Below are 16,702 nucleotides of genomic sequence, written 5' to 3' on the forward strand. Positions count from 1 at the left end.
GAATTCCATGTGTTGTAAAAAATTTCCAAAGTCCTTAATGCTCTTGTGGTCATTGCTTCATTTGAAGCCATTTGGCTTAGGCATTTTCTGCCAGTTCTGTGTCCACTGTCCACCCTTCACCCTGCAGCAATAGAAACATGGAAATCCTCCCTTTTCTTTAAAGCCAACAAAATTAGATTAAAAACCAATAATATTTACAGAAGAGGTGTGTGAAGGGTGTGTGTGTGTGTGTGTGTGTGTGTGTGTGTCTGCAGCACAGGGATTTATAGAGCAGCAATACAAACAACCTGGAATGTTAGATTTCCCTCTGCCATTATTTTACCTTGGGCTCAAGCCTTTCTCTCTGTTGCTATATCTATCTTCCTTTCTCTCCCCTCTGTATCTTTTTCTTCCTACTGTTTTCTATTTTCTGTTTCCACCCTCTCAGGAGGAAGACATTCAGTTCCTTACACTTCCTTATTTACAGAACATCTGTGTCTTTCTGGCTTCTACTCTTGTCATCAGCCCTAGGCCTCCCTGTGTGTCTAAGGACATGATGGAAGCTTTGAAATGCATAAATATTGGGAATTGTGTTCTTTGACTCTTCATCTAGTGAGAAAAGGGAAAGAATTTGATTATATTTTCTTCTGGTTGTGCATATCATGAAAGAGTTATTTTTATTGTCATACTTCAATGGCATATATTGCTATAGTGGTATTTTTGAGGATTGCTCTATGCAAGAGCAGGATTTTCCAAAAGCTGGTGCACGGACTTGGCTAGTTGTACCAGAATTTCTGGGGGAGTTGTGGAAATGACAGATCCTTTATGTCCCAGGTAGGGAGATTGTGACCCAGCAAGTCTGGGATGGTGCTGAGAAATCTGTACTTAAGGAGAAAACCAAGTATGGAAACAACCAGTCTGAACCTCTTGTCTTCATTTTCTGTTACCAAGTTCAGCGATGCAAAACACAGGGATATCCATCGAGAGCTAGGGACTGATCTTAAAAGTCATTATTCACTTCTATCTGAAATTTCCTCATCACTTGCCTTTTTTTTCATAAGCAACCTTCCTGGTTTCCCCATATTTTGGTCCTAGGTCCTGAGAAACTCCTCAGTCCTGGACTAACAAGAGTGGATAGTCACCAGACAGGAATCTACAAGGAAATAACATCATCTATTTGGTTGCTGCAGCCACCCTTCAGTATTTATTTATGAATTCTCTACTTTGTGGTTAAAACCAAGGGAGAGAAATTTTAGGCAGATGTGGAAAGTGTTGTTTTCACAGGAAGCTTGATGAGAGATTCTGGGAATGAGCAGTGTTGTCCTAAGACTCAGGAGACAAAGGTATAACCTAAAGATAGGAAGAGAACATTGTCCTCATGTCTTGCGAATCTTAGCTTAGATCATGCAGCTCAGGTAGGTTGAAGGAGACAATATACCTTTTGAGAAGTAGCCTTCCCTGTCTCTGTGCTTATAAACCTGCAAAACTTTCAGTAGGATATTTCAGGGAATCCCCTACAGAGTTAGCCTTGTTTTCCATATATTGTTGGACATGCAAGCAGCAGACTCTGTAGAGATGTGGCAGGTCTTTGGAAATACAGTTAGATGGCAAGAAAGGTTTAGAAAACGGATTTTCTAAAAAACTAACTTCCAAAATGATTACTATAAATTAATCTAATGTTCTGTACTCTATAGCCAACCTTTCGTAGTCTAAGTTATAGTTCTAGACTGTAGAAATTTTAGTAGTTGACAAAATTGATGATAAGCAGATTCTAAGGTTGGGGATAAAGAAGCTCAGCCTTGGAGAATAAACAGTTCAGACGTGAGAAGATCAGAAAAGCCATGTCAAACAGGGAGGAACTGAATTCAGCCTCATGACAGACTAGAGAGACCAGTATACCAACCAAGATCATCTAAAGAACAGAGTGTCACAAGTGATTAAGACCAGAAGAAAATCAAAAACAATAATTGGATGAATAAAAATAAATAAACTGACCACTATTTTTGTTTAGAAAAAAACCACTGGTTTTTCAGAGTGCAAATATCCAAATATAAACCATTTAAATTCAACTCTGTAAGTGTGTAGGTTATATGCATTGGTGTTAAGAAAACAAATATTTGTTGAATTTAAATTAAGTTTATTCAAGGTTAGTAACATCCTTGGAAAGTTTAAAATGCTTGCTTTTGGCCGGGCGTGGTGGCTCAAGCCTGTAATCCCAGCACTTTGAGAGGCCGAGGTGGGTGGATCACACGAGGTCAAGAGATCAAGACCATCCTGGTCAACATGGTGAAACCCCATCTCTACTAAAAATACAAAAAATTAGCTGGGCATGGTGGCGCGTGCCTGTAATCCCAACTACTCAGGAGGCTGAGGCAAGAGAATTGCCTGAACCCAGGAGGCGGAGGTTGCCGTGAGCCGAGATCGCGCCATTGCACTCCAGCCTGGGTAACAAGAGCGAAACTCCGTCTCAAAAAAAAAAAGTAAATGAAATCAAATCAAATCAAATGCTTGCTTTTGAGCTAAGTGTTACAGTTGTGTAGGGTTGGTGAGGGATGTAGAAATGATAAGAGATCATTTTTTGCTCCCTTAATAAACTCAGGATGTCCCTTCCATAATTTTTTCTTGCATGCCCAACATTCTTGCCATCTACCACATATTACTGGGGATTGAGAGAATATTGGACTTGCAGTCTGAGACATGCAAATGCTTCCCAAATCTGCCCTGTGTACCCCATGTGATGATAATCTCCATGAGTCTTGGTTTCCTCATTTTCAAAATGAGAATGTTGGATCATAGTTGATCTCTTATTCATAGTCCATTTAAAATATATTACTATTCCATATTAAATTATAAACACCAACCTAAAGGTAATCTCCACTGCCAATTATCAGCCCTAAATATGCCCAAACACGGGTACATTTATTCTGAGTGACATTCATTTTGAGGTATCTGCATGTTTTTAATAGAAATTCTAAATAGAAAACTGAGTTCAAAAAGAAAACAAATTGAATGATTATTATAAAGATAACCAGGGTCGCTTAAGGGAGTATTGTCATAAAATAGTTACAAAAACTCTCCCAAATAGAGCACATTCAAAACTAGAACCGATTTGGGGAGTAGCAAAAGATCTTACTTTGGCCACTAATTAAATTGAGATAGATGGCCAGAATGACATATTACACATTTTACTTAAAAGATCAAGCCACTACCAAAATGTTATGTAATTGCTAGAATGTACACTATAATAGGACTCAATAAGGTGGAAATAAAGATAATGAAACTATACTTCTTTTACTTTATTTCTTTTTGTTGCTAATGAAATAGTTATACTCTTTCTGAATAAACTCAATATCCAGCTTAAAAACCTGACTCAGTAACTATAGAATTAATCAGAAGTGAAATCAAATAGTTGTGTCTCATTAAGTGTTCCTCAAATGATGGAAATCTTAGTTCTAATGCCATCTGTTATTGGAATCTAATGTCAACTGATGGTTTCTTTAAATTTTTTTATTTTGCAGGACTGGAGCGAATTGCTCGGGATTCATCGTATGAACAGGAAGGAAAAGTCCAATTTGTAATTGATGCGGTATATTCCATGGCTTATGCCCTACACAATATGCACAAAGATCTCTGCCCTGGATACATTGGCCTTTGTCCACGAATGAGTACCATTGATGGGAAAGAGCTACTTGGTTATATTCGGGCTGTAAATTTTAATGGTAAGTTACAACGTGTGTGTGTGTTTCTAAATACTTTAAAAGTGATAGGGTGTGTTTTTGCTCCTAAATATAGAAGATACCCAGGCAGAGTGGAAAACACAGGATTAGAAGCAGTTCTCTCTTTGATCAGAAGTGTGAGTTTTTCCACCTGCTTTTACATCTCAAACTTATTTTTATGCTACCATTAATCTATGCGTTAAGGAAGCAAAAGTTTAAAATAAGCTTCTATAAATCAAAATATTCTACCTAAACATCATTATTGAAGAGATAACTTAGAAGGCTTATTTGAAACCACTGATAATAGATTAGATTTCTTTGAAAATGTTTAGTTCTTGCCGTTATTAGAGAAGAGATTGTAGACATTTTGTTTTGAAACCGATTTTAAGCTTTTGAAACAGTAAGTTGACTTGAAGAAAATGGATTATTTGGAGTTGCTATCTATTTATACTCAAATAATATTAAGTTTCTGTGTCTTCTGTTTTCTTGTATTTTTCTCAATGACTCAGTCATTTGGAAGCAAAGGGATGCAAAGAAAGCAAAGTGGCCTAATGTAGATGGGGTTTTTCTACTGTAAAAGCAGCAATGTTTCTGTGACTGTCACAAGAAACTGACACAGAATATACTTGATTCATAGTATTTTGATTGAGAATAGCCCAACCTCCTGTCTGGAGTGATGGAATTATTGAATGCTGCTATTCTTTCATGAAAGTTGCAAAGGTTGTTGCCCTGACTTTGACCATTATTTTCAAATGAAATGATAGAATGCTCAGAGCTGTCTAATTCTTTTGGCTTGGCTGTAATCCACACAATGGACATGCCTTCGAGCCACGCACAGCACTGCAATGTCTATCATAACACACTCCAGTGACCTCAGCTGCCAGTGTTTCTCAGAAAAGCACAAGGTCATCTTCAATTTAGAATTCAAGTGGAAACTTCTTCTTTTTTCCTTTTTTGCGTTTTGCCTTTAAAGGAAACCTAAGACAGAATTTGGTTTAAATTCAAAACAGAGTATCCTTGTCTGTTGCAGAATATTTGTGAAACATTGCATAACATTCATCTTTTTATTGGGAATATGAACACTAACGGAAGCTTAAAAATAATTTTCATGCAATTATGAAATTGAGCAAAGGAGGAATGTTGCAATACAAGGTTGTTTACCATAACTCGAGGTTGGGGAACACTTCCTTTATCTAATATTATTAGTTAAGATGTGGGAAGAATAATGCAGATGAGTGAAGTTTCCATAGAACTGAAGCTCACTTCCAGAAGACAGGGAAGTCTTTTAAAGAAGCACTACAGATAAAGCATTTTAAAGGTGGATTACTAATTTGTCTTTTATCTTAACCATAGATCAAAACTAACCCTCCCTTGATGACTTCAATTGTTATACCATACTATAATATAATGATACTATTAAAGACTGTTAAAGAATGTCTTAACATAACTCTAGACTCCAATGATCTTTGAGTTCTGTCCACTTTTTATAGTGCTTTTTTTTTAATATTATCAAAGTGTTGCTCATGCTGTTCCTGTGCTTGTTTTAGGACACGTGCTGATGATGCATTACTGAGGAAACTAGACAAAACATTCATGGCATTTAGAGTTTCCTGGAGAGTTTAGGTATTAATCAAATAAGCACACAGAAATAGAATTATATAATCTGCAATGAGTGCTGACAAGGGAGATATTCTGCATTTAGAGTTTATAATAGTGAAAATTTCCCTAATGTAGGGATTTAGGAACTGATTAAATCTGAAGGGAATAGGTATCTGAGATAAGGGTAAAGCAGTAGGCAGGGCCATGTAGACCATGATGAGGTCTTATAGGCCATTATTAAGATTTGTTCTTCATCTTGAAAGCAACAAGAACCTATTGAAGCATAATAGAACTGTGTCTGATAAGGGTACGTATTTCCCAGATGAGGGTTATGGAAAACAAATAAATTTCAGTGTAAGAACTTAAAAGAGAATCTCTTTGAGCTCTTTGGATTGATTTTGCAGAGCTTGAGACTTGGTTGTATTCCAGTAGCTGATAATACAGGATAAGAGACCTGAAGATAAACTAATGATCACAGAATACATAATTCTGTTGATTTTCAGTAATTTCCAGGATTTTAATCACATCACTTTTTAATTTTATTATTGACTTACCGATTAATGTTCATACTGCTATGATAAAAATGACACATAGGGCTGTTCAAATAGAAGTACACCATCAAAACTACTAACGGAGGAAGAAGCACACACAGTAAGCAGAATAAAGATGAAATCATTAACTTTTGAGCTTCTTAAGCAGTTGAAGTTTAAAGGGACTGGCACTGTGATTTATAATTTTCATTATATGATAGAAGCATGCCTACCTATTTTTCAAGAGAGAATGGATTTTCTTGGAAATGATTTCCAAAAGAAAGGTGTCATATGGGACTTTGACAGCCAAATGAGCAATGTTAGTTAACATTTTAAAGCAAAAGCAGAAGCCTACTCTGGCTGCTTTGCATATGGGCCCACAATCAAAGTTAAGAAATGTAACTCTTATAACACTGAAAGTATATTTCGTTAAAGATGTTTTCAAGGAGCAGGAAGATAATTATCCTTGATTTAGATTTATGACTCTTTTGAGCCCTGATGATACGGGGATGTACCATACTCTGAAGATAAATGAAGAGCATCTCTCTTATACTCTAGTTTTAAGATTCTACATTCAAAAATATCCTATTCAGAAATCTAACATTTCAATCTGTTAAAATAAAAACTGTTGGCTTGAAGGGGTTGGCATAGCCCTGGGCAGTCCACTTCCCTAGTCTTGCTTACTGGTCTTGGAAGCACCTTGAAGAATCCCAGCGACCCTAGGAGGCACATGTAAGATCTGCAGACTTACATACATATCCTTGCTCTTCACAGGGATTTAATAGCAGCTAGAAGTAGGCTTTCGGAGCTTGTTTTAGTTGTTAGGAACCTGAAAAAAAGCCATGTTATGTTGTTAGTTGGAATCCAGTTGAGTTAGTTATGTTGGTGATAGCCAGTGTTCTCACCTGGTGGGACAGCGGACCCACTTCCCTAACACCAAAAGTGCCAGGAAGCCATTGGCCTAAGCAAGGTTTGCTCAGAACCAATTTTGAATTTTCTGAAGAACCCAGATGTGCTGGACTCAAACCAAAGGCTGCTTATTATACATGACAACAAAAAATGTTATGTATTAGAAGGTTTTTAGCACAGCTATTGCCAGTTGTCAAAGAATGAGCTTTATAAGGCAACTGCCAAGTTGGTACATTGTGGCCTTCTAGATTTTCTGCCAAGATTAGTGAGCTACAAAATGTACTCTCAAATAATTTAAAAAATTGACCCATTCAATGGAATTACTTAGTAATCCCATTTAAAATGGAATAGTTGGTATTCAAAGGGTAATTTTTGTGTAGATAAAATTGCTGTTAAATTCGTTCTTTTTGACATAATTAGGTATCAGGACACATTTCTTTTTATGTTCCCTTTTAGTCTGAGATAGTAAAACCATGTTATCGGTGTGGAGGAAGATTCTGATTCCAGTTTATAAGAGCAGGGAGTGAGGCAGCCAGAGCCCTGGATTCTCATCAGACCATTGGTACCAAATTGAGGAGAATTGTTCGTTAAAATGTAACCTGCTCACATTGTAACCAGGTGTGTGGTATGCATACTTAAGCAATGATTTAAAGATATGTGATTTAAGAGATTGTACTTCTTCCAGTGTATCATTTAATTAACAAAGCAAAGAATATATTAGAATTTAGAGTGACAAACAACTAGTATTTCATGCCAGAATTATTTCATGAAAAATAACTAAAGCTGGAATATAACTGCTGAACTGTAGAGTACTAATTGGCATCAAAGACATAAGCTACAATGGTGGTTTAATTGCATGTAATCACTGAAACTGATTTTTTAAAATCACTGAAAAAATGTACCTGAACCATCTTCTGCATCTGTATTTTAAGCATTCTGAATCATAGTGTATCCAAAATTACTCATGTTTCCCTTACAAATTTTCTTAACATCTTCTCTCTACTTGGGAAGCCAGAGGGAAACAAAGACTTTCCTTTTAGGGTTACTTTTATTGCTGCTATCTGAACAAGATGTTCTTTCTATAATTTTTAAACCCTAAGATCTATCAAAAAATATAAAGGAAATGAGTTCAGATATGTTAGAAACTTGTCAGTTTCTTACTCCAGACTGGTCTATAGGCAATAAAATATTAATTCTGTACATCTTGTATAGAATAAAAGATTTTTCTGTTGCTATGAGAGCCGTATTTGTCATAGAGAAAGTGTTGAATAGAATTTCAGAGCTATCTCCCCACTCCTTTGCCCTATAGGTGAACTCATGTCAGGGCAGGTCAAGCACAGTGGCATATTAGTCGAAATTGTTTGATTGTATGTAATCAACCAACTTGAGGAACCAACTAAAACTTGCTTAATTAAGCTAAAATGAAGAATTTGTGAAGGTGCATCAGGAAACCCCATAGCAGAATAGAAATGAGTCTAAAGAAAGAACTGGTCCTAAGAAATAAAAACAAGCATCTCTGTCTGTCTGTCTTTCTGTCTGCTTTATCTGTTTCTCTTTATATTGATTTTTTTCTTCTAGGCTCACGGGGTAGCAGAAGGTCTACATTTCTAGGGTTTAGCTATTCTTTGTTTAAGACACCTGTTAGAACTAACATATTTTAAAGTCTCAATTTCAACTTCTTGGAAGATTGAATTTCATTAGCCAAACTTAGGTTGTAGTTAGTTCTGTTCCGGATTATCAGCGTACAGGAGGAAGTAGTACAAACTTGGTTGTCATGGATAGATAAAGAGGACATTTAGAAACTTTCTGTAAGTACCTTACAGGGAAAGTTTAAGCAGGGAGGTGGAAACCTGAGAGAGTGGTGATTCCTATGTATCTGAGTTTCATTGCTGCTTTAGGTGGATGAGTTTTTGCTAGTCTGAGAGAGACAGGAATCAGGTAGAATCTGTGATAAGTGGAGAGAAGGGTCAACTTTGGAATTATGTAATGCAAACCCTTGTTGGGGTTGAATTATCTGACACCAAGAGGAAGGAAGCACCTTCCTTAAACTCAGCAGTAAGTTGTGATCTAAATATCTCAGTGCTTAATATTCCAAGAATAATATGGAAACATTTGTTCGATTGTAGAGACTAGTACAGAGAATGATCAGCATCTTCTTTTCTTAAAAATTTGATTCAGAGTCAATTCAGTTTCCAAGTATACAATTTTGAGTGTCTCTGAACACTATAGTCTGATTTTTGAAGGAAATTTGTTAGCATAAAATACCTTTAAGCTATCTGAAAGGAATAATTATAGTTTAACATTAGAAAATACACTATAATCTTGCTAATAGGTCAAATATGACAAAAATAAACATTTCATAAGATTGTGTAAAGCCATATGCTAAAAATATTAGCCTAATTTATGTTACAAATAAATAACAAACTAGAAATTGAAAAAATATTTAACATGATAAAGCATATCTTTCTCAGTCTATAACTGATTATGTATTTATAGTTATTCTTATGAAAGAGGTGAATTAAACCTATTATCACTATTATTAATATCTATCAATTTTAACCAATGCAAAAACATGAAACAAAAATTACTACAAGAGAAAATCATTTCATGATAATTTTCAAATTATTTGATCTCAAGACAATACTTATTATAGAAAGATAAAATATAACATTCATATTAGAATAAAGATTTCTACATAGTATTGAAAAATCATTGATTAACACATGGGAACTGAAACTCTTGTTTCTTTTTGGAAAAATTATTTAAAATATCTTGGAATAAACTGAACCTATTTGAAGACATCTTTACTGAGAGACATATAAAATATTTGAAAAACCAGAGAGACATTTCTTGTTTATGGACAGAAGAGCTAAGTATAGTAAAATCATTTATTCTTTTTGAATATATCTTTATTCACATTATAATTTCAGTACAAACAACTAGGCAGTATTTTCTGGAATTTTAATAGTATTTTAATTTTTAATTGTGAGAGTAAATGAGCTAAAATAATTAGAGTGATTTTGAGGAAAAAGAATCCTACCAAACATTTAACATTTAAGCATAACATTAAGCTACAATAATCAATCCAGTATGAAACTAATACCAGAATAGACATCTGATAAACTACAATAATCAATCCAGTATGAAACCAGTACCAAAATAGACATGTGATAAATGAAACCAAATAGAAATAGTCAGAAACATATAATGATGATAAATAAGTAAATAAATCTACAATTGTATATGTGTCTATTTATATATGAATTTATCATATGATAATGGCTGTTTTAGGCTGCAGTGAGAAATAACATTTTATTGATTACCAGTTTACAATAGATTCAACTGAGATGATTTTTCCACATAATAAAGTATTATTCATTTGAAATTTATTTTAGAATTATGTGAAAAAGAAGCAAAAGAAAAAATAAAATGTAGGAGAAGGTTTATTTGATTTGCATGGGAAAGTTTAAAGTCATTAAATTATATAACAGTAAATTATTATAAAAAGGTCATGTTTGATTCTTTAAAAGTATAACATTTGAATATTAAAAATTATGAACATAATTTTAAAACAGAAATTAATGGGATTCATTGGGGTTGTTGTATCAAAACATTAATATCTTAAATATTAAAAGAGCCATATGGATTGATATAAACTATGCAATCTCTAAGAGACCAATTGACAAAACTTGTAAATTTGAAAAAAAGTTAACTCTCACATATAATCAGAGAAAGGCCAGTTCATCAATGATGAGAGACTATTTTCCCTTTTTTTTTGATATGGAGTCTCACTTTGTCACCCAGGCTGGAGTGCAGTGGCATAATCTCGGCTCACTGCAGCCTCCACCTCCCAGGTTCAAGTGATTCTCCTGCCTCAGCCTCCTAAGTAGCTGGTATTACAGGTGTACACCATCACACCTGGCTAATTTTTATTTTTAGTAGGGACAGGTTTCACCATGTTGATCAGGCTGACCTCGTACTTCTGACCTCATGATCTGCCTGCCTTAGCCTCCCAAAATGCTGGGATTACAGACATAAGCCACCACACCCAACCACTTGGCATTGTTTTTTTGGAGATCATTTGCTTGATACATATCAAATTCTTATTTTCTTATTTCTAGAAATATAGTCTAAGAAAATTATTAAAAATAATTATATTTACTACTGTAAACATAATTTAAAAAACAAATTGAAATCAGAATTTCACTTTGTTTTTAACTAAAACTCACCAACAATATATTGTGTAGTGGCATAATACTGTATAATGGCGTTGACTATAATATTTGGGATCCTAGGTTCTTTTTCCTAGTTCTTCCACGTTTCTGTGTTGTGAGCCCCGCCCAAGCTTCTCAGCTTCATCTTTTAAATGGAAAGATTATACTGAAATGATCTAACATTTGAAGTCTCTTCTAGCTCTGAATTCTCTACATATTCTTTTAAAGACAAAGGTGTTCTTTATAAGAAAAAAAGTAGATGCCTATCAGTGTTCTTACTGTCTTTCTTTAGTGTTTATATTCATGTTTGTTTTTCATAAATCTTTTATTTTACATATATTTTGTTGAGACTTTTATAAGGTAACTAATTTTTACAAGAGTGCCATGCCTTTTAGAAGCAAGAATACACAGATTAATAACGTGGTTCTATGAGCTGTCAAATTTCATAGCTTAACAGTGGAGGTACAGAAACCGGTTACAGTAATTTAATTTGATAAGTGGTATTATAGAGGCAAGAGCATTTACAAACACAGCAAAAGACAGAGAAACTACATAAGGGAAGCATAAAGATTATAACACAGAGAGCAAGTGACATCTAGTTTAAGTTACAAATGGAAAGTGACATTTCTGCTGGTGGACAAGATGTAGAAAAGGTATTCATGACAGAGAAAGCAGTTTAATAATAGCTTGAAGACAGGTAAGAGCATCCACATTCTAAGAAAGTTGAACATCCATTGTGGAAGAATGTAACACAGTTACATTCTTGGTTGTGGGGGCATTCAGGTGAGGAGACTAAGATGAGCTTGGGCCTGGTTAGAAACCTCTGCCAACTTTGGCTTTGAAATTGACACAGCAGGGAAAAAGGAATGGGGCTTTTTGAGCAGGACAGGGAAGTGCTAGTGTAAGTATTTTAGGAAAATAACTATGGCAGCAATTTGAAAACTGAAGCAAATGAGATTAAAGGCATGGATAGGGTATTAAAAGATAGTTCCAGTAGTCACAATGAGAAAATAATATGTAAAATAGGAAAGTAAACATGCATGTGAAATGAAAAGAAGTAGGAGAGGAAGAAAATACAGAATTATTTGAATGATGACTCTGTTCTAGGTAGTGTGCTTTGACTAGAAATCAAAGAAGCATCTTCCCAAGTGATCTCTCTTTGTAACTGTTTGTGATGAGGTCATTACTAGAGATAATTCAGTATTTTAGTATATATATTATTGATGTAATTAACTTGACACTACTTTCTGTTTCATCTACTTTTATAAGTAGAAAATGAGGCCGGGTGCAGTGGCTCAAGTCTGTAATCCCAGCACTTTGGGAGGCCGAGGCGGGTGGATCACCAGGTCAAGATATCGAGACCATCCTGGTCAACATGGTGAAACCCCGTCTTTACTAAAAATACAAAAAATTAGCTGGGCATGGTGGGGCGTGCCTGTAATCCCAGCTACTCAGGAGGCTGAGGCAGGAGAATTGCCTGAACCCAGGAGGTGGAGGTTGTGGTGAGCCGAGATCGCGCCATTGCACTCCAGCCTGGGTAACAAGAGCAAAACTCCGTCTCAAAAAAAAAAAGAAAATGAGACAGAAACTCATATGGAAAAATTGACATAAAATGTTATATCTTGAAGTTATGGTGTATAATTCCTATATGATTTAATTTACTTCAATATAAATTTAATAAAGTAAATAAAGCCAAGTCAAATGTGATTATCTGTTGATCTAAAATGATACCACTTTTGATAATTGCCTCACTAGAAATACAATTGAGAAAATTATTAATAATTTGGAAGTATATTATACAATTCTTGAAGATTCTTCTTATCACTATATAATCCATATTACTGTATATTTCATTCACTTTTTAAAAATTTACAAACATTTCTAGAAATAGATTGATTCAAAATTAAGTATTTTTTTTGTTTCTGATTAATGAAACATCAAGCTAGTTTTAAAGTATTAATCTTTCCCATTAAGTCATCATGAAATTTAGCAGTATAATTTTACTTGCCTCTGTTTTCTAACTCAGTAAGGTGTTAAACTGTGGGGGTTTTTAAAGCCTAATTTATTATATAGTCCTGAAGGACAAGGTTTATTAATCTCTTATTTCTCCCTTAAAATATAAGGACTTACATGTGGGCCAAGATTGAGCCAGCATTGAAGAAAAGCTTGAAGCAAATCAGTAGATTTAGTCTAACTATGCCTAGAGTCCTACTTCATCCACTGCATTCGGCTTCTTTTACTCATTCTTTATTTTTGTAATTCCTGGTCGTTGTCTTCACATTTTTAAAAAGGCAGGATGAATGATAAACAAATCCCAGAAAGAGGTGGAGTACCATAGGCTCAATAATTGAGGGCTGACCCTGGGACTAAACTGGGATGCAGTAAAGAGCCTTGAATGAAGAATGAGAAAACAGATGTAGAAATGGAGAGGATTTGAGGTGGTGGGGAAAGTTTCTGAAGGAGTTTATATCTAATAGTTTGTATTTTTTCCTGGCCATCAGAAACACAAGCTTTATACTCAGTTTGAATCTAGCTTTACAACATTCAATACTGTGTAATCTTGGCCAAGTAATAAAACCTCTATAAATTTTTGTTTCCTCATTTATAAAAAAGGTGATAAGAATATATATATATATATATATATATATATATATATAATATACATATATATTATATCGCTTTTTAAGTGATAATACTTAAAAAGATATAAACTATACAATATATGGAGAATATTTTATCCATAGAGTTAATGGATTGCTTGGGTCATCTTACAAAAAGGATAAGACTAGTGGGTTGGGACTGAGGACTTGAGAATCTTTAGAAAGATGCAGACTTAAGAAGTACTACATATAAGGATCACTTTTGGAAGTGAGAACAAGGCAGGAGTTGGAAAGGATGCTTCTGCCACAGCACCAACCCACAGGGTTTTTCAGCAGTGCCAGGTCCTTGCATATAGAAATAGAAATGTGACTGTTTTTATGACATTTTTAAGGTAAATAGGAAAGTACTTTACTGCTGAGATGGGCATCTAATGAATCTAGAATGAACCAGATGGGATTCATTCTCTCATTATTTCTTGTTTCTTCAAAATTATATATTACTTTTTTTTAAATGATGGAACATATTTAATGGAATTGCACCCATGTTATTAGGGATGATTATTTTCTTAGCAATATTTTGCTTCAGAAATGGTCTACCCAAAAATTTTAATGGAGACTTGATTATTTTATTCTTTAAAGCTGTTAACTTTTATAATTGCATTAAGATTTAAACACAAAATTAATTTGAAAGTGAGAGATATGGGCTAGGTGCTGTGGCTCATGCTTGTAATCGCAGCTCTTTGGAGGGCCAAGGCAGGTGGATCACTTGAAGTCAGGAGTTTGAGACCAGCCTGGCCAACATGGTGAAGCCGCATCTTTACTAAAAATACAAGTGGTGGTGTGTACCTGTAATCCCAGCTGCTAGGGAGGCTGAGGCCAGAGAATCACTTGAACCTGGGAGGTGGAGGTTGCAGTGAGGGTGGGATCATGCCACTGCACTCCAGTCTGGGTGACAGATGGAGACTCCATCGGAAAGGAAAGGAAAGGAAAGGAAAGGAAAAAGGAAAGGAAAAAGGAAAGGAAAGGAAAGGAAGGGGGAAGGAAGGGGAAAGGGGAAAGGGGAAAGAAGAGAGGGACATGAATGAGAAAATTCCTGTAAATTAATTATTATACTTTTGGGATTTTGATTTTCCCAGTCTTTTGGATGTATTTTAAAATGATTATAGACTAACTTTTGATTCATATAAGCACCTTGTCTGTAGCTAAGTGAACAATTACTCAACTTTAATTTTTAAAAAGTGTGTATTTATGTTATTTATGTGCATGTCACACACATTCATTTAGCAAACATTTATTAAATGTCTATTATGTGCCCAAACTGTGCCATGTGTATTTTTTCTCCCTTTCATCTCTCACTTCTTTTCTTTACTTCATCTTCCTTTATATTGTAACATACTTTTTTCTCTCCTCTTGTCTTCCTTCTTCCCAGTATTGCTGTTTGCTCTTGTGATCATTCAGTAGCTGAGAGAGTGGCTAGTGGCTAGCATTGTGAACTTTTGAGAGACAGTTATGAGCTCATGTCCTAACTTTCCACTTATGTTGTAAAATCTTGGATAAGTTATTTATATTTATAAGTTTTTATGGCCTCATCTTTGATTGGAAATAATAATACCTACCTCATAGCATTATTGTGAGCATTTAATGGAATAATTCATACTTAAGAACTAAACACAATGCCTGGGACCATGTAAATGTGCAATAAATGGTAACTATTATTTTTTTCTGCTCCTGACAAGAATAAACCCCCAGTATATATTTACCAAATTTTAAACCCTCCAGATGTATGCCCATCCACACAAATTCCTTTACACATCTTAGATTTCAAAGCATCTGATAAATCTCCTATAATCAGTAATATTGTGTTGTCTGAAATTAATTTCTTATTTCTTCAAGGTGTTATTCATCTATTCTTAAAAGGATTAGGCTTGTTAGCTTGCCCTTTCTTTTTTCTCTTGCAGTCACCTCCTGAACCCTTGATTTCTTACTAGAACCTTAGGGTAAGATAGGGGAATAAGAGGACATAAAACCTATATGAGCAGATCTCAAATCAAGTAAAAGGACAGGATAGATAAGCAAGTGGAGGCAGTTGCTTGAAAAGGTCAGGGAATGTGTACTAGAACACAATACACATCCTAGGATAAGGGTCTCTTTAGAAACTTAGTCATTGCCTGTAAAAGAGACTGGTCATTAGAGAAATGCAAATCAAAACCACAATAAGATACCATCTCATGCCCATTAGAATGGCAATCATTAAAAAATCAGGAAACAATAGATGCTGGAGAGGATGTGGAGAAATAGAAATGCTTTTACACTGTTGGTGAGAGTGTGAATTAGTTTAACCATTGTGGAAGACAGTGTGGTGATTCCTCAAGGATCTATAACTAGAAATACCATTTGACCCAGCAATCCCATTATTGGGTATATACCCAAAGGATTACAGATCATTCTATTATGAAGACACATGCACACATATGTTTATTATGGCATTGTTAACAACAGCAAAGACTTGGAACCAACCCAAATGCCCATCAATGAAAGACTGGATAAAGAAAATGTGGCACATATACACCATGGAATACTGTGCAGCTATAAAAAAGGATGAATTCATATTCTTTACAGGGACACAGATGAATCTGGAAACCATCATTCTTAGCAAACTGACACAAGAACAGAAATCCAAATAGCACATGTTCTCACTGATAAGTGGGAGTTGAACAATGAAAACACATGGACACAGGGAGGGCAACTTCACACAGTGGGGCATATTGGGGTGTTTGGGGCTAGAGGTGGGATAGCATTAGGAGAAATACCTAATGTAGATGATGGGGTGACGGATGCAGCAAACCACAATGGCACATGTATACCTATGTAACAAACCTGCACATTCTGCACATGTGCCCCGGAACTTAAAGTATAGTAAATTAGAAAGAAAGAGACCCTCTTTCCTTTGCAAAGTTAAACTGGTGCTCTTTGGTCACACCCAACTCACCCAGAGAAAACTTGTAGCCATGCCCAGCTGATTCAGTTGTCCATGCTCACAGAACAGAGATAAGTGGATTCTGCATGACAGAATTAGTTGAAAGTCATATGCCCTATTTAAAAAAGTAATTCAAATAGAAATGAAATACACATTTTGTCAAGTACAATTCATACTT

General features: G+C 35.0%; 1 protein-coding gene across 15 annotated transcripts in view; it reads left to right on the forward strand.

Annotated features, from left to right (window-relative positions):
• GRM8 (glutamate metabotropic receptor 8) overlaps positions 1-16,702 on the forward strand; it is an 811,767-nt gene that overhangs the window by 468,038 nt on the left and 327,027 nt on the right. For all 15 annotated transcript variants that reach the window (XM_078342126.1, XM_078342134.1, XM_054237733.2 and 12 more), the window contains one exon: positions 3,498-3,698. In XM_078342126.1, coding sequence (XP_078198252.1) covers positions 3,498-3,698 — 201 coding nt within the window. The remainder of the gene's footprint in view (positions 1-3,497; positions 3,699-16,702) is intronic.

Source organism: Callithrix jacchus, chromosome 11 (assembly GCF_049354715.1).
Source record: "Callithrix jacchus isolate 240 chromosome 11, calJac240_pri, whole genome shotgun sequence".
Classification (NCBI taxonomy): domain Eukaryota; kingdom Metazoa; phylum Chordata; class Mammalia; order Primates; family Cebidae; genus Callithrix; species Callithrix jacchus.